At 42.0% G+C, this 23,410-nt stretch overlaps 2 protein-coding genes and 1 non-coding gene across 3 annotated transcripts in view; 2 read left to right on the forward strand and 1 right to left on the reverse strand.

Annotated features, from left to right (window-relative positions):
- EIF3A (eukaryotic translation initiation factor 3 subunit A) overlaps positions 1–18,417 on the forward strand; it is a 34,871-nt gene extending 16,454 nt beyond the window's left edge. The window contains exons 10-22 of the mRNA XM_026494238.4: positions 1,241–1,357; positions 1,612–1,797; positions 2,533–2,880; positions 3,302–3,406; positions 3,496–3,609; positions 4,871–4,993; positions 5,741–5,894; positions 6,879–7,063; positions 10,940–11,028; positions 11,654–12,315; positions 15,030–15,255; positions 15,920–16,101; positions 17,161–18,417. Of these exons, the coding sequence (XP_026350023.2) occupies positions 1,241–1,357; positions 1,612–1,797; positions 2,533–2,880; positions 3,302–3,406; positions 3,496–3,609; positions 4,871–4,993; positions 5,741–5,894; positions 6,879–7,063; positions 10,940–11,028; positions 11,654–12,315; positions 15,030–15,255; positions 15,920–16,101; positions 17,161–17,426 (2,757 nt within the window). The 3' untranslated portion in view covers positions 17,427–18,417. The remainder of the gene's footprint in view (positions 1–1,240; positions 1,358–1,611; positions 1,798–2,532; positions 2,881–3,301; positions 3,407–3,495; positions 3,610–4,870; positions 4,994–5,740; positions 5,895–6,878; positions 7,064–10,939; positions 11,029–11,653; positions 12,316–15,029; positions 15,256–15,919; positions 16,102–17,160) is intronic.
- Positions 557–685, forward strand: LOC113252585 (small nucleolar RNA SNORA19). The gene has a single exon (XR_003314936.1). It is a non-coding gene; the product is annotated as a small nucleolar RNA SNORA19 (small nucleolar RNA).
- Positions 18,418–21,258: 2,841 nt separating the features above from the next.
- Positions 21,259–23,284, reverse strand: NANOS1 (nanos C2HC-type zinc finger 1). Its single transcript, XM_026494237.4, has one exon. It carries the CDS (start codon positions 23,282–23,284, stop codon positions 22,427–22,429), a length of 858 nt encoding a protein of 285 aa, XP_026350022.2. The 3' UTR covers positions 21,259–22,426.
- Between the last annotated feature and the right edge of the window lie 126 nt (positions 23,285–23,410).

A 23,410-nucleotide genomic window follows, 5' to 3' on the forward strand; every position in this document is an offset into this window, starting at 1 on the left:
TCTTACTATTTATTTGGTTTGAAAAACAATTATCTCATGTAATTTGTAATTGCTTTTTTCACCTTTATTGTTGAACACCATCTTTTGTACATTTCTCCTCATTAGCAGTGTAAATCTATTTTACTCCTTTTAACTCCTTTGTGGTTTTACATTGTCTAAAGGGTACTGTGATTTATTTATTCAGACTCTTCTGATAGAAGTCTGTATTTCTAGTTTTTTTTTGCTATTAGAAAATGTCGCAGCAGTGAACATTTCCATACTTGTATCTTTGCATACTTCGATGGCTATCTGTAGTCCAGGAAGTGGACTTAGTCACAGGGCTTACACATCTAAAGCTTTAATAGCTCTTCAAGATACAGTTAATGAACCCTCCTACCAGTAGTGACTGGGAAAGCCTTTTCTCTTACGCTAGTTACTGTTAGTCTTTTAACATATTTTAGTCTGACTTATGTAAATTTGAAGATTATGGTTTATAATATGGCTTCAGTGTTCCTGTTTTGTCCTCATTTGTTTTCAGTGGGTGGGGGCTTTTATGACACTTTGACTTACAGTATTTGTGCACATTTCATTGGCCTGCTTCTCTTGTATATGTGAGCAGTGTTATTTCTTATGTGCTATACAAATAGTTGAAGGTTAATTAGCAGTATAACTAAATAGTAATGCTGCCAGTCTCCTTCAGACAAATAAGTTTATTGACAGTGTTCGGATGAATTAGGTAGGTAGCAGGTCTTTATCTACAAATATGTGGCCATTCAGGGCTTTTTGTTTTATAAAACTAGGATTTGAAAGGATTATGCTTTTTTTTTTTTTTTAAGATTTTATTTCTTTATTTGACAGAGATAGAGACAGCCAGCGAGAGAAGGAACACAAGCAGGGGGAGTGGGAGAGGAAGAAGCAGGCTCATAGCGGAGGAGCCTGATGTGGGGCTCAATCCCATAATGCTGGGATCACGCCCTCAGCCGAAGGCAGACGCTTAACCGCTGTGCCACCCAGGCGCCCCGAAAGGATTATGCTTTTAAGGAATGGTATCATGTGATGGTTCAAAGCGTAGCATTTGGAGTTGGTAGCCTCGAATTGGAATTCCAGCTCCAGCAGTGCAGTGTTAACACTTAATCTGAGTTTCAGTTTCTTTTCTCTGAGAAATGGGCATAATTTCTACTTCTCATACTTGTGTAAGACTGCACAAAAAAATGCTGAATAGATGATAGCTGTTGTTACTAACCTTGTGTTTCTTATGCAGGTGGCACAAATTTATCAGAGCATTGAGTTTTCTCGTTTGACTTCTCTGGTTCCTTTTGTTGATGCTTTCCAACTGGAACGGGCAATAGTAGATGCAGCGAGGCACTGTGACCTGCAGGTATGTGCTAGAAGGGACCCTGAGGTGAAGGCCTATAAGGACTAAAAAACACATATCCTTTGTTTCTCAGCTTTTGGTTCAGTGGCACCATTTTAAAGTTGTACTGAGTGGATCTTCTGGCTTTTGTACTTAACATTCTTAATTTTTTCCCCTCATAATCAGTTGAAATTTTTTACTAAAAGACATTGATTCCTAGAGTGATTTCATATTTGTGTATAGGTGTAACTATTGATGACGTTATTTAATTCACAAAGGTTCGTATTGACCACACTTCTCGGACACTTAGTTTTGGATCTGATTTGAATTACGCTACTCGAGAAGATGCTCCAATTGGTCCTCATTTGCAAAGCATGCCTTCAGAACAGATAAGAAATCAGCTGACAGCTATGTCTTCCGTACTTGCAAAGGCACTGGAAGTCATTAAGCCAGCTCATATACTGGTATGTATCTTTGGGAAAATATGACCTACAGAATTTTTGAGTGGCCCTTATGCTATATCTTGCACAAAAAGGTTTGAGACGAGTCTGAGAAAATGGGCTTATTATATATTTCCTGGTCAGTTGTATTTGTTAGTTTTGGTATCATACCTACTACGCACATGACGTGCTGTCCGTCCCCCCCCCCCCTTAGGGAGTACTATGTTTGGGCTTTTCCTTTCTGCTGAAGTTCTGTTCTTGTTTGTGTGCTGTGTTAGCATTTCCCTTTGGCTTGCACACTTTTTTTTTTTATATGGATTTTATTTATTTATTTGACAGAGAGACAGCCAGCGAGAGAGGGAACACAAGCAGGGGGAGTGGGAGGGGAAGAAGCAGGCTCCCAGCAGAGGAGCCTGATGTGGGGCTCGATCCCAGAACGCCGGGATCACGCCCTGAGCCGAAGGCAGACGCTTAACAACTGAGCCACCCAGGCGCCCCTGGCTTGCACACTTTAAAGTAGATTTGGTGCAGAGAAAACTTGACCTAGCAAATAAAGGTTCTTCTATGTCACTCCTATTAATAGAAGACTGTATAAGTCGTAATATTTGATGCTGGGAACTAGTAGCTTAAATAACATCATCTCCTGTTCTTAAATGCAGACAAACATAAGGGTAATATGTCAGGATTATTAGTAATTATTTGATAGCCTAATATCATGGTGTGTCCCACAGTTTTTTTTAAATGCATTTGTCTTTGAAGCAAGAGAAAGAAGAACAGCATCAGTTGGCTGTTACTGCATACCTTAAAAATTCACGAAAAGAGCATCAGCGTATCCTGGCTCGCCGTCAGACAATTGAGGAAAGGAAAGAGCGCCTTGAGAGTCTGAATATTCAGCGTGAGAAAGAAGAATTGGAGCAGAGGGAGGCTGAGCTCCAGAAAGTACGGAAGGCTGAAGAAGAGAGGCTGCGACAAGAGGCAAAGGAGAGGGAGAAGGAGCGCATCTTACAGGAACATGAACAAATCAAAAAGAAAACTGTCCGTGAGCGTTTGGAGCAGATCAAAAAAACAGAACTGGGTGCCAAAGCATTCAAAGATATCGATATCGAAGTAGGTAGCACATTACTTCTTAACAACTTTGATCCACATCTCAGAAGCATAGTCCTTTACCGTTTATTGATTACATTGGGTTTTCTGGTTATTTTCACTGCCTTTGGTACAGCTGATTCATTAATCTGTGAAGTAAACATTTGTTTTTAATGGCTCAGCAGTTTTTAACCTTTGTTAAAATGGAGGTGGGTACGTGCGTTTTAAAGGAATGAGAAATAGATGTTAAGATCATGTTGTTTTCCCTACACTGAAGTGGAACTGTGGCTATTGTAAAGCATTTTTACATTGCCTCTGTTTACCCATTGTGAGCATTTACTCATTGTATAGAAAGTAATTTAGGTTTTGATTTTAGAAAAATCACAAGAAATAGACATTTCTCTTGTATTCTTATTCGTGAATGTGTATTTGTAATACTTTTCAGGATCTTGAAGAATTGGATCCGGATTTCATCATGGCTAAACAGGTTGAACAACTAGAGAAAGAAAAGAAGGAACTTCAGGAACGTCTGAAGAATCAAGAGAAGAAGGTAGATGAAAGAACTGGTTGGTAGACTTTAAACATGCTAGGTTAATAGGAATTTTTCCTTTAAACTACCTGTGTTTTCATGTCATTCAGATTGACTATTTTGAAAGAGCTAAACGCTTAGAGGAAATCCCGTTGATAAAGAGTGCTTATGAAGAACAGAGGATAAAAGACATGGATCTGTGGGAACAACAGGAAGAAGAAAGAGTAAGGTTTTTGTTTAACTAACATTTGTAGACTGTAAACTATAATTAAATCCTCTGCCAGTAACGGGGCCATGATTTCAAAACTGCGATTTTGTGTTCCTTTGCCAGGAATAGTGCTTTAATGGCTGCGTACTAACAGATTGGTGGGCAGATAGAAATTTTCACAACAGAGATTAAAAAATGAAACTTGTAAAATACAAAGGGCAGCTGAAAGTTCACTAAAAAACCCCAGCTATATGGGGATATAATTGACATGCCATACAGTTCTCCCATTTAAACTGTACAGTTCATGGTTTTTGGTATATTTACAGAATCGCACAGCCATTTAATTTTAAAACGTACCCCAAAAGAAGCTCCATACCCATTGGCCGTCACTCCCCATTTCCTCCTCCACCACCTCGACCTGGAATCAGCAGTCCCCATTCTGTCTCTAGATTTGCCTATTTTTAAGACCTTTTATATAAACAGAGTGTATAATACATGGTCTTTGTGACTAGGCAGTTCCTTCTGTAGTTTTGTTAGTATATATCATATTTACCTAATGATTCAAAGGCAAGGTTTGCAAATGTTTATAGTGGCCAGATTTGTGATTAAAAGCTAATGGCCCCATTCTGGTTAAAAATAAAAAGTAACTACAGACAGCACATCCGTGAGGACTGTGGTGTGGGGAATGCAGCCTCTTGGTTGCATTGGTGTGTTGTCATCTGGGCTTCGTTTGCCAGTTCCTCCCATTTTTTCAGAAGTTAGAATTTTTGTGATAATATGTAAAATTAGGGAAACAAGAATGCAGACCAGATAAAATACTTGAGATGATCTGCTGTAGTCTTTGCCGGGAAGCCTTCCTTTTTCCCCTTGGAGTGCAAAGGGAAAAGCCTCCTTAAATCAGTAGTGCACCCTACCTTAACCTCCAGTTTTCTTTAAGGGAGAAAATATCTTTTATTATTAAACCATAGTGCTGATTACCTCTGAGGTATTTTATTTTACTGTATAGGTTATAGTTTTTCTTTTATAAAGATTTGCAGTACTTTTGGGCCTAAATAAAAAGTTTCTTACAGATGCCCCCAGGACTCCTTTATCCATCTTCTGTCCCCGGTTGCCTTCCTAGGGACATGTGGGCATAGATGATAGTAACCCTTTTATGTTTATGCCAAGATGGAAGGGGCAGAGGAGCTGCTTGTCATTCTTCAAGAATATCTGTCAGGAATTAAGAGTAATCAGATAATGAATGTTTTGAAATTTAACATCCTATTATGTACTTGCAGATTACTACTATGCAACTAGAACGTGAAAAGGCTCTTGAACATAAGAATCGAATGTCACGAATGCTTGAAGACAGAGATTTATTTGTAATGCGACTCAAGGCTGCACGACAGTCTGTCTATGAGGTGAAGTTACTGGTTTCAGGGAAACACTCATTCATGAGCTTTTTAGTTTTGCCCTAAGGTTCTTTAACACAGTGGTATGTTCTATCTTGACCTTTTGTAGTGATCATTCAAGTAATAGTTTAGTAGAAAGGTTCTTGAAAATACAGGATTAATTAGTCAGCCATCCCTATAAACAAATTTTTCTGAAAGTGAAAGTGGACTGCATAAAATTTGCTTTTGATACAAGTTTTTGTTTAGTGTTTGATTTAGAAAGGAAAAGGGTAGATCAAAGTATCCTGCCCTTAAATTCTCATTTAATCCTTCAATTTGTTTTATATAAAAACAAACCCACTAGGTATAGAAAATAGCTGTCAACAATTTAAAACTTAAAAAATTTGACATAAAAAATGAAAAAAATTTGACATGAAAAAACTTCCACAGTCATTAGGAAATTTTTAAAGATTTTATTTATTTATGGAGGTGGGGGGCTGAGAAGAATCTCAGGCAGGCTCCATGCCCAGTGCAGAGCCTTACGTGGGGCTCAGTCTCTCGACCTCAAGATCATGACCTGAGTTGAAACCAAGAGTCAAATACCCAACGGAATGAGCCACCAGGCACCCCCATTTGGAAGTTTTTGTACTTGAAAGTTGCTTCTTAAGGTTTCAAGAAATTTGCAGTGCTTTGGTAAACTTCAAATTTAACTTGTTGGTAGCTCTTCAGAATTCTTGATTTTTGTTTTGTAATTCTTGTTATCCATTCTGTTAATAGGAAAAACTTAAACAGTTTGAGGAGCGATTAGCAGAAGAAAGGCATAATCGCTTAGAAGAACGTAAAAGGCAACGTAAAGAAGAACGCAGAATAACCTACCATAGAGAAAAGGAAGAGGAGGAACAGAGGAGGGCGGAGGAACAAATGCTAAAAGGTATCTATAGACCAAGATTGGAGGTGGTACAAGGCAAGGTTGGTAGTCGTTGTATAGCAGTCATATTCAGGGCTCCTGGGAGGCTCGGTCGGTGAAGTGTCTGACTTTGGCTCAGGTCATGGTCTCAGGGTTCTGGGATCCAGCCCTGCATCGGGCTCCCTGCTGTCTTCCTCCGCCCCTCCCCCTGCTCATGCTCATTCTCTCTGTCTCTCTCAAATAACTAAATAGAATCTGAAAAATACATATACAAATACAGTCATATTTGGAAAATACAGGAACAAGGAACCAGGATCATTGGCTGCTTTTTTTTTTTTTTTTAAGATTTTATTTATTTGTGAGAGTGTGAGTGTGTGTGCACACGCACACAGGCACGGGGAGCAGCACACAGAGGGAGAAGCAGGCTCCCTGCTGAGCAAGGAGCCCAATGCGGGACTCAGTCCCAGGACCCTGGGATCATGACCTGAACTGAAGGCAGATGCTTAACTGACTGAGCCACCCAGGTGTCCTGGATCATTGACTTCTTAACTGCAACTAACTAGAACCTAAGTTTTAGTTGCCTGAAGTTTGTTATAGGTGAGGATGTTAATTCCTTTACCAGCTTATTTCCACATTTTTGGTGTTTGTTTAAAAAAAATGGTATCACCTTCTAATTTTTATCACTGTATTTTATGTAGTAACATTTATTGAGGAACACATGCCAGATGACATCTGTCAAGTGATTCTTTATCTGGAAATCCCAGATGCTCAGGAGTTGGGGAGGGATTCAAGTATCTTCTTGTCATTACAAAGCTATTCATGTTGAGTGGCATAATACTTGTTTTACTTGAATATTTTCTGTCCCCTAGCTGATTATAAACTACTTAAAATTTTTAAAAAGACTTTTTTTTCTACTTTATGCTGCCTGTTAATACCAGCAAAGTAGACATAGCAGTAGGGGAGAGAAGCAGGTAGAGGCACACCTTATAACCCTAATATGTTCTGTAGAGCGTGAAGAGAGAGAGCGTGCTGAACGGGCCAAACGCGAGGAGGAGCTACGAGAGTATCAGGAGCGGGTCAAGAAATTAGAAGAAGTAGAAAGGAAAAAACGCCAAAGAGAGCTGGAAATTGAAGAAAGGGAACGACGCAGAGAGGAAGAGAGAAGACTTGGTGATGATCCACTTTCTAGAAAGGTGCGTATAGGAGTTAGTCTGTTTTTACGTGATGTGTTTGTCACATAGTTGTCTTGCATGATCCATATACCTCAGTGCATGTGTCAGTGTCTGGGCTTGGTGTTTTAAATTGGTTGTATTCATCTCTCTTAAAGTCTGATATTACTTAGTCTTCCCAAAGGTAGGTTCCTAAGGGGGGAAAATTAGACTTACTTTAGCAAAGCTGGGATTTTAGGCTTCAGTTTAGAAATCTCAGTAAGAATGAAGTCTTCTAAGACTTCAGTATTTGATAAAAAAAACATTCTTTAGTGTATGGAAGAAGGACTGTTCTACTTTCCTTAATGGGGGTTGCTGTGAATTCAGAGGATGATGTGAGTTCTCTGACTCCTAAGTACTCAAAGAAATACGGTTCTGGTGGACCAGCAGTGAATATTCACCATCTCCTGGGAGTTTGTTAGAAATGCAGCATCTCAGGCCCAGTGCCAAACCTGAATTAGAATCTGCAGTTTAACAATATTCCCAAGTGATTGAAATGGTGCTCTGAGTATTTATTTTTAATATGCACACATGTCCAAAACTGACCTGTGTTCCCCCTCTGTCTTGTCTCTGATTGTCTTGTGTCTCTAATTCCTGCTCCAGATTGGTGACACCGTTACCCACTTAATCATGGAGCTTTGAATCTACCCCTCCCTCCTTTCTGTTCCTACATTACTGCCTTAATTCAGAATTTCCTTTTGCCTGTATTATTTACTGTTCTCCTTACTATTTTCCCTGATTATAATCTTTCCCCAGCTTTAGACCTTCCTCTACATTGTGGCCTGTGTGATTTTTTTTTTTTTTTCCATAACACATATTTGATCATTATACCTGCTCTTGGGTTTCACGTCTTCCTTTGTTTGGTACTCAGTACTTGCCAAAGGTAAAACCTGCCTTAGCAGTCCAGGCCTTTCTAGTTTGCTGCTTTCCATCAGCTTCATCTGTCACTATTTTCCTCTTGGTCACCTATACTTTCTCCCTTCAAGCTAGTTGAATGCCTTACCATGTTTCTGTGATGTTATCTGCATGTTTGTTCTGTTCTCCCTTGGATGTGCCCATGTTCCCCCTTAAACAGGATACTTATTTTCTAATTTAAGAGGTGAGTAGCTGGAGGATTTCTTGCCGGCCTTTCTCCATTCCTTTATCTGTGCCTCACCAGTGTCAGTTCTCTTTATCAGAGGACCCCTCGGACCTTTGATTTCTTTTTAAGATGTATATGGATAGATTTTTAGTTTTGTTACTTTTGTTGCTAATTTTTATTTTTACATCTTTGTTATTAGTGAATGTGGCCTATATGATTGGTTTTTTTTTTTAAATTATTAGAGCATACACGCTTGCCAGCAGGGGAAGGGGCAGAAGGGGAGGGACAGGGACAGGAGACTCCCCAACTGAGTCCCATGTGGCTTGATTTCAACCCTGGGATCGTGACCTGAGCTGAAACCAAGCGTAGCTGCTTAACCCACTGAGCCACCCCCCGCCCCTGGTCTCTATGATTTCTAATTGTTTGGAATTCAGTACATTTGCCCCTTGTGCCCTGAAACACGATGTTATGCATATTGTTTTTCTGTTGGGCGCAGTGTATGTATGGAATCAGAAGTGTTGTGTTATTTTAATTTGTTACATTCTGTTAATGTATCGGAGCTTCCTCTTCTGAAGAAAGGGAGGTTAACTTAAACTTGCTGTAATTATGGGTTTCTGTGGTTTTTTTTAAATTTAGTTTTTGCAAATCTCTGTATTCATCCTTTTGTTCATTTTCAGCCTTTTGTTGCTGTTTTGTGCCTCCTTTTCCCTCCCTTCTCTTTCAGTTGGACAATCTTTAGATTTATTTATTCACATTTAACATAGTAATGACTGTATTTGGGTTTATTCTTAACATTTAGTTTGGAGTATTTTATTTATTTCCATGTCCTGCTACCTCTTCCTTTAAGCCAAATTTCAGAATTTTTCTCAGTTCATTTTTTTTGTATTCTTTTAGTGATTACCATCCATTTTCCCCCTAAAATTTATCTAAACTTCGCAGACTGTAGATTTTGAGAACTCTGTCTTCTCTGAACAAAAAATTCTGAGCATGCCTTTATTTGTTCCATTGCAGTCAGTGGAGCACTTTTACTTCCAGCTCATTAAAGCATGTTATCTATTTAGGACTCCCTTAACGGTTGTACAGCCATATTGGCAAACGCTGCTTAGTTTCACATTTGTTTATACTGTATCCTCTCTTCTCTGCAGATATATTTTTGTTGGTTTGGTATATCCTTTCAGGTTTTTTTTTCTTTTCTTTCCAGGCTGTCATTGTGTATGTCTCAAAAGAGGTTTTATGTTTTTTTTCTCACAGTTGAAAAACTGCAATGGTTTGGTCCCTTCAAAATCCTCGCTCCGAAGTTTGGAGACAGTGCTTACTGTCCTAGCACAGAGGGGATGGGAGGGGATCAAAGTCTTGGTCTTGTTACTTCTGTGGATACTTTGTTTTATTTCTTGGGAACTTTCAGAATTTTCTCTATCCTTGGGATAAAGGGAGTGTAAGGATTTATGTGTATATGGTCTTTATTACTAATCCTTTTTGGCACTTGTGCCTTTCTAGTCAGAGGATGCGATTTATTTACCTTAGGGAATATTAAATTTCCTTAGCTAATGGAAATTTTTTCTCCTCTTGTCTGTATTTGCCTTGCAAAGTCCTGTTCTTTTTTAATGTTTCACATTTTCATCTCTTGGTCCTTTTGTAACTGGTTTTCTGAGATTCCTGTTCAGTTTATATGTTTATTAGCAGGGCCTGTTTGATGTATCAGCTGAGTTAAAAATTTTTGGCAATCATGTTACTTTTTAGAATACTTTTTGTTTGTTTAATGGCCATCATAGCCATCGAGGTGCTGGTTGTATGAAAACCTCTACTGACTTGAATCCTTTGTTGAGTTTGATTTGCAGAGTGAGTATGAAGGGTGGGAGAGTCTCGGTCTTCTGGGTATGGATGATCCCTCCATTGTAGTGAGCGTAAGTTTCATTGACATTTGTGTTCCTTTTTCTCCCATGGTGTCCGCTTTGGAAGGTGACACCCCAAGAGTCCAGAGTCAGGATGGCAGATGACTTGCTCTCTGGCTGTTTTCCTTCACTGCTGCTTATGCTAGTTGTTATTGGAGGATTTTGTTTCCAAAACACTTAAAATGTAAAGATCCTCTTACTCATCTACCTGGGATTGTTAGCTTTGTTAGATTTTTATCTTACTCCTCCCACCACTGCCCTAGGTCTTGTTCCGTGTTTTCCAGAGTGTTCTTAATTGCTGATTGTGGCCTCAGGTTATGTTTGTCGAGCAGTTAGGCTGTGTCAGAGGTGTTGGTGATGAACGTTGTGTGCGTTGCTCTCTACAGTGGCTGTACCACATTTACATTTCCACTTGAAGGGTGTTTATCTCCCCACACCCTTTCCATATTTTCTAATGACGACATAGTGTTTTGAAGAGGGAAATAACTGTTAATTGAACCACCTCCCATTTGACATTTCATTTGTTTTTCCTCTTTTTAGTAGGCACTGTGATGCACGATTAGGGCACTGAGCTTTTTTCACAAAATCTCAAAAGGAATATCTGAGGTCAGAGGAGTTCTGTAGGTATTCTAGTAATTCTGGAGGGGTGGGTGGGTGGCAGATTGCTTTCAGGTGGAATTTTATTGATTTATAAAGCCACTTACAATACATGAGAATGCCGGTTTCACTGTACTGTCGCTCTGATTTCAGGTTAAAAAAGAAACAACTTTAAAACTTGTTTATGTTTAAGGACTTAAGATTGATGTAAGTGCAAAAACATTTGGTAATACCAGTAGTTGTAATAAGTGTTGCCATTGTAGTGCCTCACATTAACTTTGGTGAATGTAGGACTCTCGTTGGGGAGATAGAGATTCAGAAGGCACATGGAGGAAAGGACCTGAAGTAGATTCCGAGTGGAGAAGAGGCCCACCCGAGAAGTAAGTAGAGTCAAGGAAAGTAGTATCAATTAGTCATAGGCCCTATATAATACCTTATAGCAGTTTTTAAGTTTGGTTTATTTTGTGGAGATGGGGAAAGGAAAATCGTGAGGAATTGTATGCATGTCTGTTATTGAAATGTTTTTTATAGTTTACTTCAACAATGCTGTAATTACTGACTTCTAAATATTTTGACAAATATATGCTTCAGATTTTTTTGTTCCCTAATTGAATACTACTTGAGATTACAGTAAGAATGAACAGTTCTAGAACATATTTTCCTTTTCCTTTAAATTTCTTAAGTAGATTGAACCATCCTTTAAAAAGGACTCCTCGTGATAACCAAGATTTCTGGTCGTAAGTCCTGTACAGAAATTAAGTTTTGAAAGATCATAGTAATAGATTTAGAATTTGGATGCTTCTTACAAAGTGCAATTAGATACCTTTTTAAGGCAGTTGTCTGCTTGCTTTATTTGTTGATATAAGATTTTATATTGTGTTTTTTATCAGAAGCACATATTCTTAGGCTGAAGTGGTTTTTAAGAGGGAGTGAAATAATTCCCCAAAAGATCATGTGCTTTTAAGAAAATAGACTCTTAAAGATGTTTGGCTTGTTGCTCTGTAGGGAGTGGAGACGTGGAGAGGGGCGGGATGAGGAAAGGCCTCATAGAAGAGAGGAAGATCGACCAAGGCGTTTGGGGGATGAGGAAGAGAGAGAGTCTTCTCTTAGACCAGATGATGATCGCATTCCCCGGCGTGGCATGGATGATGACAGAGGTCCTAGACGCGGTCTTGATGAAGACCGGTTCTCTCGCCGTGGGGCAGATGACGACCGGCCTTCCTGGCGTAACGCAGATGATGACAGGCCTCCCAGACGGATTGGTGATGAAGACAGGGGGAGCTGGCGTCATGCAGATGATGATAGACCACCTAGACGGGGACTGGATGAGGACAGAGGAAGCTGGCGAACAGCCGATGAGGACAGAGGACCAAGACGTGGGATGGATGAGGACCGGGGGCCACGTCGAGGAGGTGCAGATGATGAGCGGTCTTCCTGGCGTAATGCTGATGATGACCGGGGTCCCAGGCGGGGCATGGATGATGACCGGGGTCCCAGGCGTGGGCTGGATGATGATCGAGGACCTTGGAGGAGTACTGATGATGACAGAATTTCTAGGCGCGGTGCAGATGATGACCGTGGGCCTTGGAGAAACATGGATGACGATCGGATTCCCAGAAGGGGTGATGACTCAAGACCTGGTCCCTGGAGACCCTTTGTCAAGCCAGGTAAAATTCTGGTTATTCAGAAAACCGGCTTAGATGCTTTTATAGAATCTGATGTGTTTTACAAATAGTGAAATCTTATATGAGCTAATCACTATTCTGTAGATAATGCCAGGTTATTTCAAATAGGGGACATCTCAAGTGGTTATATTTTGATATCTAAGTAAAAAGCTATTTTTCAGCTGAAAAAGTGAAATTTCAATGTATGCATGACTGTGATCAGACCATATTATTAGTTTCCAGATAAACTGGTCTTTTATCTTTCCTTAGGTTATCTGTGCAGTGATTTTTATGTCTGGAGCTTGGCTTCCATGTCCCACACACCAAAAGAAGTTAAAGAACTTTACCCTTTTTCTGCTTTAGTCATGTGCACTTTCTTTTCCTTCTGCCTGTTGCCTGCTCCTTTGAGGGCTCTTGTTACCATGCCCATCGTTAATGTATTGGTATTCTTCTGGTTCTGTGCTAGACCAGCCTTCTCATGTAAATAATGAAAAAATATACTTACTAAATATTTGTCTTGCACTATTCTGTCAACCATGGGGTTGTACTTATGGGAAGAGCTCAGTTTCTTATTTCTCAGTCCTTGGGCCTGCTCATGTTTTTGTATTTTACCGTTCTTGAGCAATTGTATATAAGTTTGTGATTTCTATTACTGTCTTCTCCAGGTGACTTCTTTCCTTAACCTTCAGACCCATGTTTCCAGCTGCATGTTGCACATAGCACATTTCTTTTTTTTTTTTCTTTTTTTTAAGACTTTATTTATTTGACAGAGATTGAGACAGCCAGCAAGAGAGGGAACACAAGCAGGGGGAGTGGGAAAGGAAGAAGCAGGCTCATAGCAGAGGAGCCTGATGTGGGGCTCAATCCCACAACGCCGGGATCACGCCCTGAGCCGAAGGCAGACGCTCAACCGCTGTGCCACCCAGGCGCCCCGCACATTGCACATTTCTGCCCGGAAGTGTCTTTGACAAGTCACATTCAACCTCTCGAAACTGAATTGTCACCCACACACTTCTCTCCAGGGCCACCACCGTCCATCTGGTTGTATAAGCTAGGGGTCTGGGAGTTCTCCTTTGCCGTCTTTTGTCCCTTTATGTTAAATGTTTCATTTAGTTCAATTCTGTCTTTTTAATGTTCTTCAAATCCACCCACTTCTCTGCGCCACCATCATCCTTCCTTGAACTCTTGCTGCCGCTGGTCCCTGCAGGCTCTCCCACTCCCAGGTCTAGTCTTGGTGCAGTAACCACAGTGATCCGTTCCACACGAAGATTGCAGCGAGTAGCCCCTTTTCCTTTGCCCTTTGTGTTTCTGTCCCATATTTCTGTCTCTTCTGATCTCCTTTCCACTCTCTGGCTGTTGTGACTTTCCTTTTCTTGTGTAAATCAGGGAGAAGGTGTCGTAGATTCTCATTAAGTCATGATACACATTTTCTGTAAAGTCGCTGTGGATACTGAGCCATTGCTCCTCAGGGAAGTACCGGTTTGGTTCTTGTAAGGCCTCTGGTCACATTTCTGTCAGCCAATGAACACAGTCTTCTTCATTTTTGTTTTAAAGATAACGTTATTTAATACATGATGTTGGTTTGTTAACATTGAACTCGTGGCCAGTGGCGCTGTAACTTGTGTATGAAGCTTCTCTCACATGAGTACTTTCCCGGTGAGGCGCATCCATCACCTTTTCGTGCTTGGGACACTAGACAGCCACACGTCAGCACAGTGCCTGAGGGCCATTTTAAACAGTGAAATCACCAACAAAGCACAAAAATGCGAAAACCTGTCACTAAATAGACCACCAAAAGGGAACTTGTTTTAAAGTGGGAGAGCTGCAGCAAGAAGACAGAGCATTGCCCTGTCTGACCTCTGCTGTGAACATGCCCTGTGGGCGATTCGAGTATTCGATCACTGTGCACGTGTCCGTGGGTGACAAAGTGTCCCAGCGTTCATGTTAGCAATCTACAGATACATTTCATCGAGTGGGTAAATTAGCAAGTATGGGATCTATTTAGCTCAAAGCTATGGATAGGATTAAATGAGTTCGTATACACAGAAGGTTTAGAATAGTGCTGTGGCACATGGTAATACAAATAGTAGCAACAGTTGTGATTAACCTTGTAATAGATTTTCATTTAAATCTGCTCCCTTTGGCCTCTTTGTGCATATATATGATGTTCCTTGATTTGGGCGTCCCATGGCTTAGTGTGAGATACTGGTCGAAGGATTTATCTTTGTTCCCTGATCGCGTGGGTGGTAAATGATGGAGGGCAAGAATATGAAAAGAAAGTTTTTGGTAAAGATTTTGAAAATGTAAGATATGAATGAAATTATAATTGGGGCTCTGTCTCTCAGAGAGCTGGCTCCTACCCCTGACTCTCTAAGTTTTTTGCTTAAAGTGAGTTGTCTGTTTACCATCAGAACAGATTTTTATATCTGAAATCTCAGCATGTGGAACACTCAACCCAGACTATATACATTTCCCTTATCTTACGTGTTCCTCCCTTTATGTTAGAAAAACAGTGATAGGTAGTCATAAATAGGAGTCAGGGATTCTGTAAAATAAGATAAATAGCTTTAGTTTTCTTTTCAATGAGGTTGGAGCCACTTAAATTAGCACTTACAGTGGTGATATTAATGTTAGCATTTAGATCTCTATTCATAGTTACCAATCTGAGTTTCTTGAGTATAAAAATTTTTTGCCTTTTTAAAAAAAAATAAAAACAGGTGGATGGAGAGAGAAAGAAAAAGCCAGAGAAGAGAGTTGGGGTCCACCTCGAGAATCGAGACCATCAGAAGAACGTGAATGGGATAGGGAAAAAGAGAGAGAGAGAGAAAACCAAGATCGTGACGAAAACGACAAGGACCCAGAGAAAGAAAGAGACCGAGAGAGAGAGCGAGAGCGGGACAGAGAGCGAGATGGGGACCGAGAGGACCGCTTCAGACGCCCTAGGTTTGCTTGGAACTCTGGGGTTTCAGTTTGGATTCTCTTAAATTCTCTTTGGTATTTTCCCAGATAGTCTTGAGAAATGGTGTGAATTGTTCCTTAATTGAACGCCCCTCTTAACAAAGTTGAGAAAGTGAGGCTGACACTGTGTGGGTGTCTGCAGGTGGTAGGACCCTTTAGTTAATACAGGTCTCTTTGCCAGCCCATTGCCTTTCCGCTGTGGTTTAGTTGTTCAGTTTTATAGCCCTTAAATTATTAAACTCTGTTGACTTTTATTAGCAATAACAGTTCTAACTTGCTGCTTCTGGCCTGAGTGGCTTTTTGCTGATGAATCTAGACCAGCACCATTTAATACAGTTTTCTGCAAGGATGAAAGCATCCTGTACCTGCGATGCCCAGTATGGTAGCCAGCAAGCACGTTTGGAGCGTGGCTAGTGCTACTGACAGAACTTCTTGTTTCTCTTTCGGTTAATTTGTATTTAAGTAGCTACATATGAGTAGTGGTTGCTGTGTTGTCATTTGACCTCTACACCTGTGGCATCAGATTGAGATCAAGTTAGAAATTTAAAGGTCGTCCCTGTTACATTTGTAAACTCTCTGAGCATCAACTTGGACGTCCTCTTGTGGAGTCTAACGACAGAATTTAACGTGTCATTTTGAATGGTTCCAGGGATGAAGGAGGCTGGAGAAGAGGACCAGCGGAAGAATCTTCGAGCTGGAGAGATTCAAATCGCCGTGAAGATAGGGATCGGGATGACCGTCGTCGGGAGAGAGATGAGCGCCGTGATCTAAGGGAGAGGCGAGATGACAGGGACCGAAGAGGACCTCCTCTTAGATCAGAACGTGAGGAAGGTATGGGTGGTCTGCATGTTGCTGAACTATTGGAAAACCATAATCCCTGGGGAAATTTTGGGTTTTACTACCTCATCCTTTCTTATAAACATCAAAAATAAGATCGTGAATATTCAGTGTAGAATTCACAGTTCTCAGGGTGCCTGGGTGGCTCAGTACCTAAGCGTTCGACTCGTGATTTTTGGCTCAGGTCATGATCTTGGGGTTGTGTGATCGAGCCTCACGTCAGGCTCCATGCTCAATAGGAAGTCTGCTTGAGATTCCCTCCCTCCCCCCTTGCCCTCCGCCCCCCCCGCCCCCCCCAGCTTACTTGCTCTCTCAAATAATAAAATTTTAAAAAAAAATTCACAGTTCTCATAAACTTAATAGTCACTCTGTAAACTCATACCTAAATTCAAAGTATAGTAGTAGGCTGATTGGATGGTAAGGAATATATATTGCTTTAGAAGTTTATGTAACTGGGGAACAGTTTTGTCATTTGTTTAAGATCTTGGTAGATAAGCACAAAGTATAAAACGTTCTTACTCTGAAATTGTGAGAAACTTTAGTTAAAAATGTTGAAAATGGCCATTGCACTTAACTAAGTAGTTGTCTCACGAAACTTTTTCATTTGTACGATGGGATTACAAGGGTTTCTCTTTACACCTGTAAAGAAAAGCATGCTTATGGCCATTTTGCTGTTACGATTTCTTCAACAAGAGCCAAAAGGGTTTTTTTGAATTTTAAAATTTTCTTTCAGATTTTTGTCACCTTGCCCTAAAGTATTGTAACAATTAGGACACTTCCCAGGCCATTGGTTTCTTTTTGTTGGCAAATTTGAGTTGTATCTCTTAAGTCTGTGTGCTGTTTTGAAGAATTTGCCAAAAATTGTATCAAAATGATTACAGATTTTACTGATTTTTTTTTTTTTTTTTTATGGGGATTCTATATTGTTACTTTCATAGTACACGATTTCTGAGTAATTGGAGGCATTCGTTTGTTGAAGTTCTGTTTAGTCTGAGCCGGTACAATACAGTACAAACTTACTCTTTTTTTTTTTCTTTCAATTAAACTTTTTAGCAGGTTCTTGGAGGCGTGCTGATGACAGGAAAGAGGAGCGGGCCGAAGAGCGGGAAGGCCCTCGTCGTGCTCCTCCCCCAGCTCTTTCAAGAGACCGGGACCGGGACCGGGACCGGGACCGAGACCGGGACAGGGAAAGAGACCGGGACAGGGAAAGAGAAGGTGAAAAAGAGAAGGCCTCCTGGAGAGCTGAGAAAGATAGGGAATCACTTCGTCGTACTAAAAACGAGACTGATGAAGATGGATGGACCACGGTACGACGTTAAATCTCAAGATAATGGATTCAGACTCATGTCTCACATAGGTTTGATCCCATTCAAGGATGATTATACTTGTGCTTCAAGCAGTCTACATTGGATTCTTTAATGTTGTCTCACCATAACACAAAAAGCATGAACTTGTATTAATCCTCTATGATAGATCGTGCACTGTGTCCACAGGAGGTTGGACGGCCAGGCCATTTTCTGGAATTTAAGGTGTTGCATTATTTCATCAATCATTTGTTTACAAAAAAGAAAAACTAAAAAAGAAATTTAAAATGTGAACCCGTCAGGTATGGAGTAACACCTGTATCTTGGTATAGAACTGATCTTTTTCTTTTGTTCTTGAAATACTATATTAATTTGGAATGAGGTATGGTTCTGTTATAGAAAATGTATTTGAAGAATTCCAAGCAGGGGCTGAAACGACTTCCACGCCATTAGCGGTTGAGACATACCTCCAAGTATTTTGAGGTATTTACTATATTAACTACATTTAGAAAGTTTTTAGGTTCACTATAAGTGCAGTAAACATTACAAACATTGGATACAGTGGGATTTCCTGTAGATTTTACTTGAGAGGTGAGTATAAAGCAATTTGCCGTCATTATTGTAATGACAAGAATACTGCTCAAGTGTGAATCCAAAACCGTTACAGCTTTTAAATTTTAAAGCATTTGGTAAACTATCGCTGGGTTTTTTCTGTTGCCAATAGCAAACTGCTTTTCCATTAATGGAGAATTCATGCCTTTCAAGCATTTTAAATATGACAATATTTATAAATGTGTGGTTTGGAGGAATTGTTTAAATTCTTTTTCCTAATTTCTTTTCTCTTCAGGATAGATTCTTTCAACAAGTAATTTGTAGTAATGACTGTGTTGACTTCAATTCTGGAGTGTCGTAGCTATGTCAGAGATTAACTATTTGGTCTTATTGAAGCCAACACAGAACTTGCTGCTGTGTTTTTTCTTCAATGATAAATAAAATACTTACAGAATTTGTTTTAGTGTTGGTTTGTAGTTACAGTCAGTGTTTTACTTATTATGGTGAGTTTGTATATCCAGTTGAGTTTGTTGTTTTGAGGTTTCTTTGTTGCCATTAAGTGTCTCAGTGTTCAGGATCAAAGAAAATAACTCAGATAGGAAGCAAACGCGGCTAGGATGATTCCTTCCTTAATTAAGGAACCCCTTAGTTTCCTTGCTGTCCTCTGTGTGAGCTTGTATCATGGGGTGTGGGTAGGCGGATGGTTTCTTATCTTGGGTATTCCCCCCGAAATTAGAAAAAATGTAATTTCAGAGAGCATTAGTAGCAAATTGGTACTGGCTACAGACATGCAAATTATTTCCAGTATTGAGTGGCGGTGGGCCTTCCTGTTGTTACAGCTATATAATAAGGCCAGAAGAGGGAGTAGGGAGTATTGATGCTTTTTTTACTTACATAACCAGATGCAGACTTTTCTGTTTGATGTTACTGGTGATGGAAACCATTTAATTTTCTTAGTATGTAGTATTTCAGACAAGTGGAAATCTTAGTCTTTGGGGAGAGGGCCTGCTCTTTATAACAAATTCTAGAACTTGGGGCAGTAACTTGCTGAGGTCTCCCCAGTCGTTAGAAGAGGACTGTACCTACGACAGCACTGATTGGCCCCAGGGGACCATTCATTTAAACTGATTTATTTAGATGAGTTATGGATGCATGTCTGATAGGCTAGCCTGCAAACCTACCCTTCCTGCCAGGACCCTTTCCGATAAATACTATGCCCCCGAGTTCTTTGTCCTAGGAGTTGGAATCCCAAGCACAGGGTGGGGGCAGGAGAGTCCGCTGCTGCTTTGTGGTCCTGCTCTTAAGTTTCTACTCAAGGCTTCACAGCCTTCCCCTGCTTCCCCTGGTATTCACAGGTGTCAAAGGAAAGCTGAACATCCAGCCTACTCACTGTTACTGTGTGTAGAATGTCCTGTTCCCAGCGGCTTCTGCATTTTTAAATAAGAACACCATTGCTGTTAATACATGTGGATCTGAGGGTGGAGACAGTGGCCCAGAAAAGGCTCTACATCCCCTAGTTGTCCTTAGTGGCCTCCAAGGAGGCGGCAATCTATGTGTTGAGATGTTTTTATGTGCTTTACCTGTGTTTAGTTTTTTTACCAAAGACATTTTGACTGTAGATTCATTTCTAATTTTACAAGTCTAATTGACATAGAGACTGGACACTGGAAGGAATGCAGGAATGTTCCTCATTTGGCTAAGCACTGACTACAAGGTGAGACCAACACTGAAACTTTCCTGCCCTTTCCCTTGAGGTAGACGTATTTGTAGATTTTAAAATTGATAATTTAGGCCAAAAGTTGTAATTTAAGTTAATACTGCAGCTTCTAAAAAGGACTACATAGGAAAATTAAAATCCAAAGAAATGAAAAGCCACTCTCCACAAATACGTCTCCAGAAAAGGACAGGCAAGGTAAGGCAGTCTGCCTGCACAGCTGGTAAAGCTCTTTTGAGGAGTCCATACAGCCTTTTGTTTGTAGCCAAATATACAGACATGTTCTTGTAAAAACAAGGTAACTTTGTCACACTAATTATTTTATGTATTTTTTTAAACTTTGAAAAACTGGGTTTCTTTTCCCCATTTTTAAGTAAACTCTACTTGCCAATGTGGGGCTCAGATTTAGAACTCCCAAGATCAAGAGTGACATGTTATGTCACTGAGCCAGCCAGGTGCCCCACACCCTAAATTTAATTTTGCAAGTATTTAATGTTTTAGATTGAGTTCTAGGCTTGCTCCTTATTAAGTGCCTTAGACTGTGGTTAGTACACTTTTCCTAAGAGATCTCTAGAAGATTAACTGTAGTAACTATTCTCTGTGCACTAACTCCCAGTGTTTCAACCTTAGCTGGAAAACAGGCAGATTTGAGGGGGGCTAGTTATGAGTGTTTTAAATGAACACGATATGGTTGCTGCTAAAACTGTGATGGTGTCAACGTCAAATTCGTTATTAGGCACATCTCATCACTGAGGGATTCTCATATTGAACATGTCAAAGCCATGTGCTCGACACCTAGAAACACAGTAACAGTTTGGCTCTTTGAAAATACAAATGCCTGCCTAGTCCTTCTGGGCTGGAGAATACATTGTAGTGCTCTTTGAAAAGGTAGACTAGCAGTGAGAGAGGTAGTAGGAATTCTATTGACCCGACAACTCCCTGAGACCAAAATTAAACTGGTCTATTTTCTAGCACAACAGAAGAGAATCACATTTTATTAAGCTCCTTGAGTTGAAGACTAGTCACATTTGCAGTTCTGTGGTCTGGCGTTGGACTAGCAGGAATGGATTTTCCCTTGGCTAACTGTTTGCCCGCACCTCTCCCCCTTGTTCTGACGCCCTTTCCTTTGGCCAAAAAGGCGCACAGCCTCCCAGTATTGTTTACCTCAGCCTCTGTTACACGCTCAAAAGAGTGTTTCAAGCCATTTGCTGTGTATAGTTAGCTGTTTGATATAAAAGCAGTCTAACATTTAATAAAGGAGCTGAACTCTCCTACTTCAATCTATAGGGCTAGATCTCTTGCTGGCATTTTCAGATAGTGATGTATTTTGTACATTTTGTATGCATTCATCCTAATTCACTTCTGTGTTTGCCTCCTGTATCTGTCCTAATGGCAACTGCAAGCCACGGTGTGGTATCTGACAGGGCTGTAAATGACGGTGGGAGCTGAAGTAGGGGTCAAGAACGTTCGCCTAGGGATAGGATCTAATCTCCTTTGTGGATAAACGGTGGCATTCCAGAAACAGACTAGGGTCTTCCAGGGAAAAAAGGAGCACGGGGAGGCAGTGTTCCCTTGTCTTCAACCCCCACTCCACAATTAATTCCTTCAGTGCTTACTCTGGTTTGAAGACTGCCTGTGCCTAAAGCCAGACATAGCCATAGTGGAACCTTCTTGAACACAGGTTATTATATTAGCCTTCCGGAGCTCAAAGGATTGCAGCTTTCATTTAGTTTGAGAGGCAACAGCTGGAATGAACTATGGGAATCCTGAAATTGAGCATACTGCTCCCTTTTGATTTTAGGGTCACAAATGTTTTTCAAGAACTGGAAACGGGGAGATGGGTGCATGGACAAAAGGCCAAGCAGCGAAGTTATAGGCAAGATAAATGAATTCATATACTGTTACTGTATAAATACACAAGTTTTTAAACAGCACCAATTTCCAAGTGTATACACGGTAGGATTATAACTTGGCACAAACTTTCAAGGTGGAAATGCTAGTTGCTAGTTTAGTCGTAAGAAGATCTGGTACATAAAAGGACAAGGAGCTGTATTCTACCTGCTACAACTGTGCATTTTTACACCTCCAGCCGAGACTGACTACAAGCCACAAGGAGGGAGTACCCACACAAATTAATACTGGAAAGTTTACGAAGCCTTCACTTCTCAAAACGGTGATGCTGCCAGGGGCTTGCTTCACCTGGAATTAGAATAACTGATTAAGGACAACTAAGAAATAGTTTCCAAACAATAAAATAATTTTTCCGACATTCCATAAAATCGCCAGTTTTCAGTTCAGTTATGAGGCTTTTAAAAAAATATTCTAGACCTAGTAAAGTGCCTCCATAAAACTAAACATCCGAGATTAGATTGAGACAATTCATACTGATGCGCATCTAAAATAGATCGACCTATACGGTAAATAAACAGCGCCATTAAGTTGCCGTATTTCAGGTAGTGGAATACACACCCAGCCTTCACCGCCTGGATGTGCACAAATCAGAAACCAGAGATAAACAAATTAATATTTTAGCGTCCAGTCTTAACCGCTCTTCGACAGGAAAGTACTCCGTACGGCAGGCTTGCTTTGGAAAAAAAAAAACAAAAACCAAGACTTCCCAAGTTGAAGTAACTGCCGAGCTCCACGCCTTCGAACAGAGAGGGAAAGATGGTGCGCAGACCGAAAATGAGAGCCCGGACAGGCGGCGACCCTGGTAGCGTCAGGTGGCAGCAGACGGGAGCCCAGGCCCTCAGCGCAGCTTCTTCCCGGGCTGGCAGTCCCTGGCGCTGCGGGGCGGCGGGCGGGTGTTGGGCGGCGGCGGCACTTTGGAGAGCGGGCAGTACTTGATCGTGTGCGCGTTGTCACCGCTGGCGCCGCACAGGGGACACGTGTAGCGGCGCAGCACCGGGCACAGCACTCGCCCGTCGGGTCCCTTCAGGATGTGGGTGGTGTAGAGCGCCACCGCCTCCTTGTTGTTCCGGCAGAACACGCACACCTGCAGCTCGGGCTTGAGCAGTCGGGCGGCGGCCGCCCCGGAGGCAGCGTGCAGCCGGGGCTCGGCCGCCCACGCCGGGGCCCGCTCGTCGCGCGGCGCCACCTCGGCGGCGGTAGTGGCTGCAGCGGCGGGCGCGCAGCTCAGCAGCACAGCGGCGGCACGACCAGCGAACGGGCTCAGCTCGGCGAAGCGCTCCTCCAGCAGCCCGGCCTCGGCGGGGCCCGCGCACAGCTCCAGCGCGCGCAGCTCCAGCGCGCCGCCCAGGTAGCGGCCCCGGGACCCCGGCTCGTCGCTGTCGTCGTCGTCGTCGTCGTAGTCGGGCGGCCCCAGCGCCGGCCCCAGCGCCCCGGGCCCGGTCCCCGCGTGGGGGGAGCAGCAGGGCGAGGAGGAGGGCGGGGAGGTGCAGCCGCCACCGTCGCCGCCGAAGCGCGGCTCGCCGTCCACCGCCTTGGTGATGAGCGTGGCGAGCCCCAGGTAGTCGTTCCACGAGCTGAAGGGCTGAGAGTGCGGCGGGCCCTGGGCGCTCACGTAGCGGGCGCTGGGCACGAGCGCCATGGGCGGGGGGGCGCGGCCGCGGCTGGGCGAGCGGGGCGCCCAGGGGAAAGCCTCCATGGGCGGGCTGCGGGCCGCGCGCGCCGCCTCCCCGCGGCCGGCGCGGGCCGGACGGAAGGGAAGCGCGGAGCCTGCCCGCCGGCCTGCCGTGGGGTGGGGCCGCCTCGCAGCCTTTTATCTGGCCCC

The sequence above is a fragment of the Ursus arctos genome, unplaced genomic scaffold (assembly GCF_023065955.2).
Source record: "Ursus arctos isolate Adak ecotype North America unplaced genomic scaffold, UrsArc2.0 scaffold_7, whole genome shotgun sequence".
NCBI lineage: Eukaryota > Metazoa > Chordata > Mammalia > Carnivora > Ursidae > Ursus > Ursus arctos.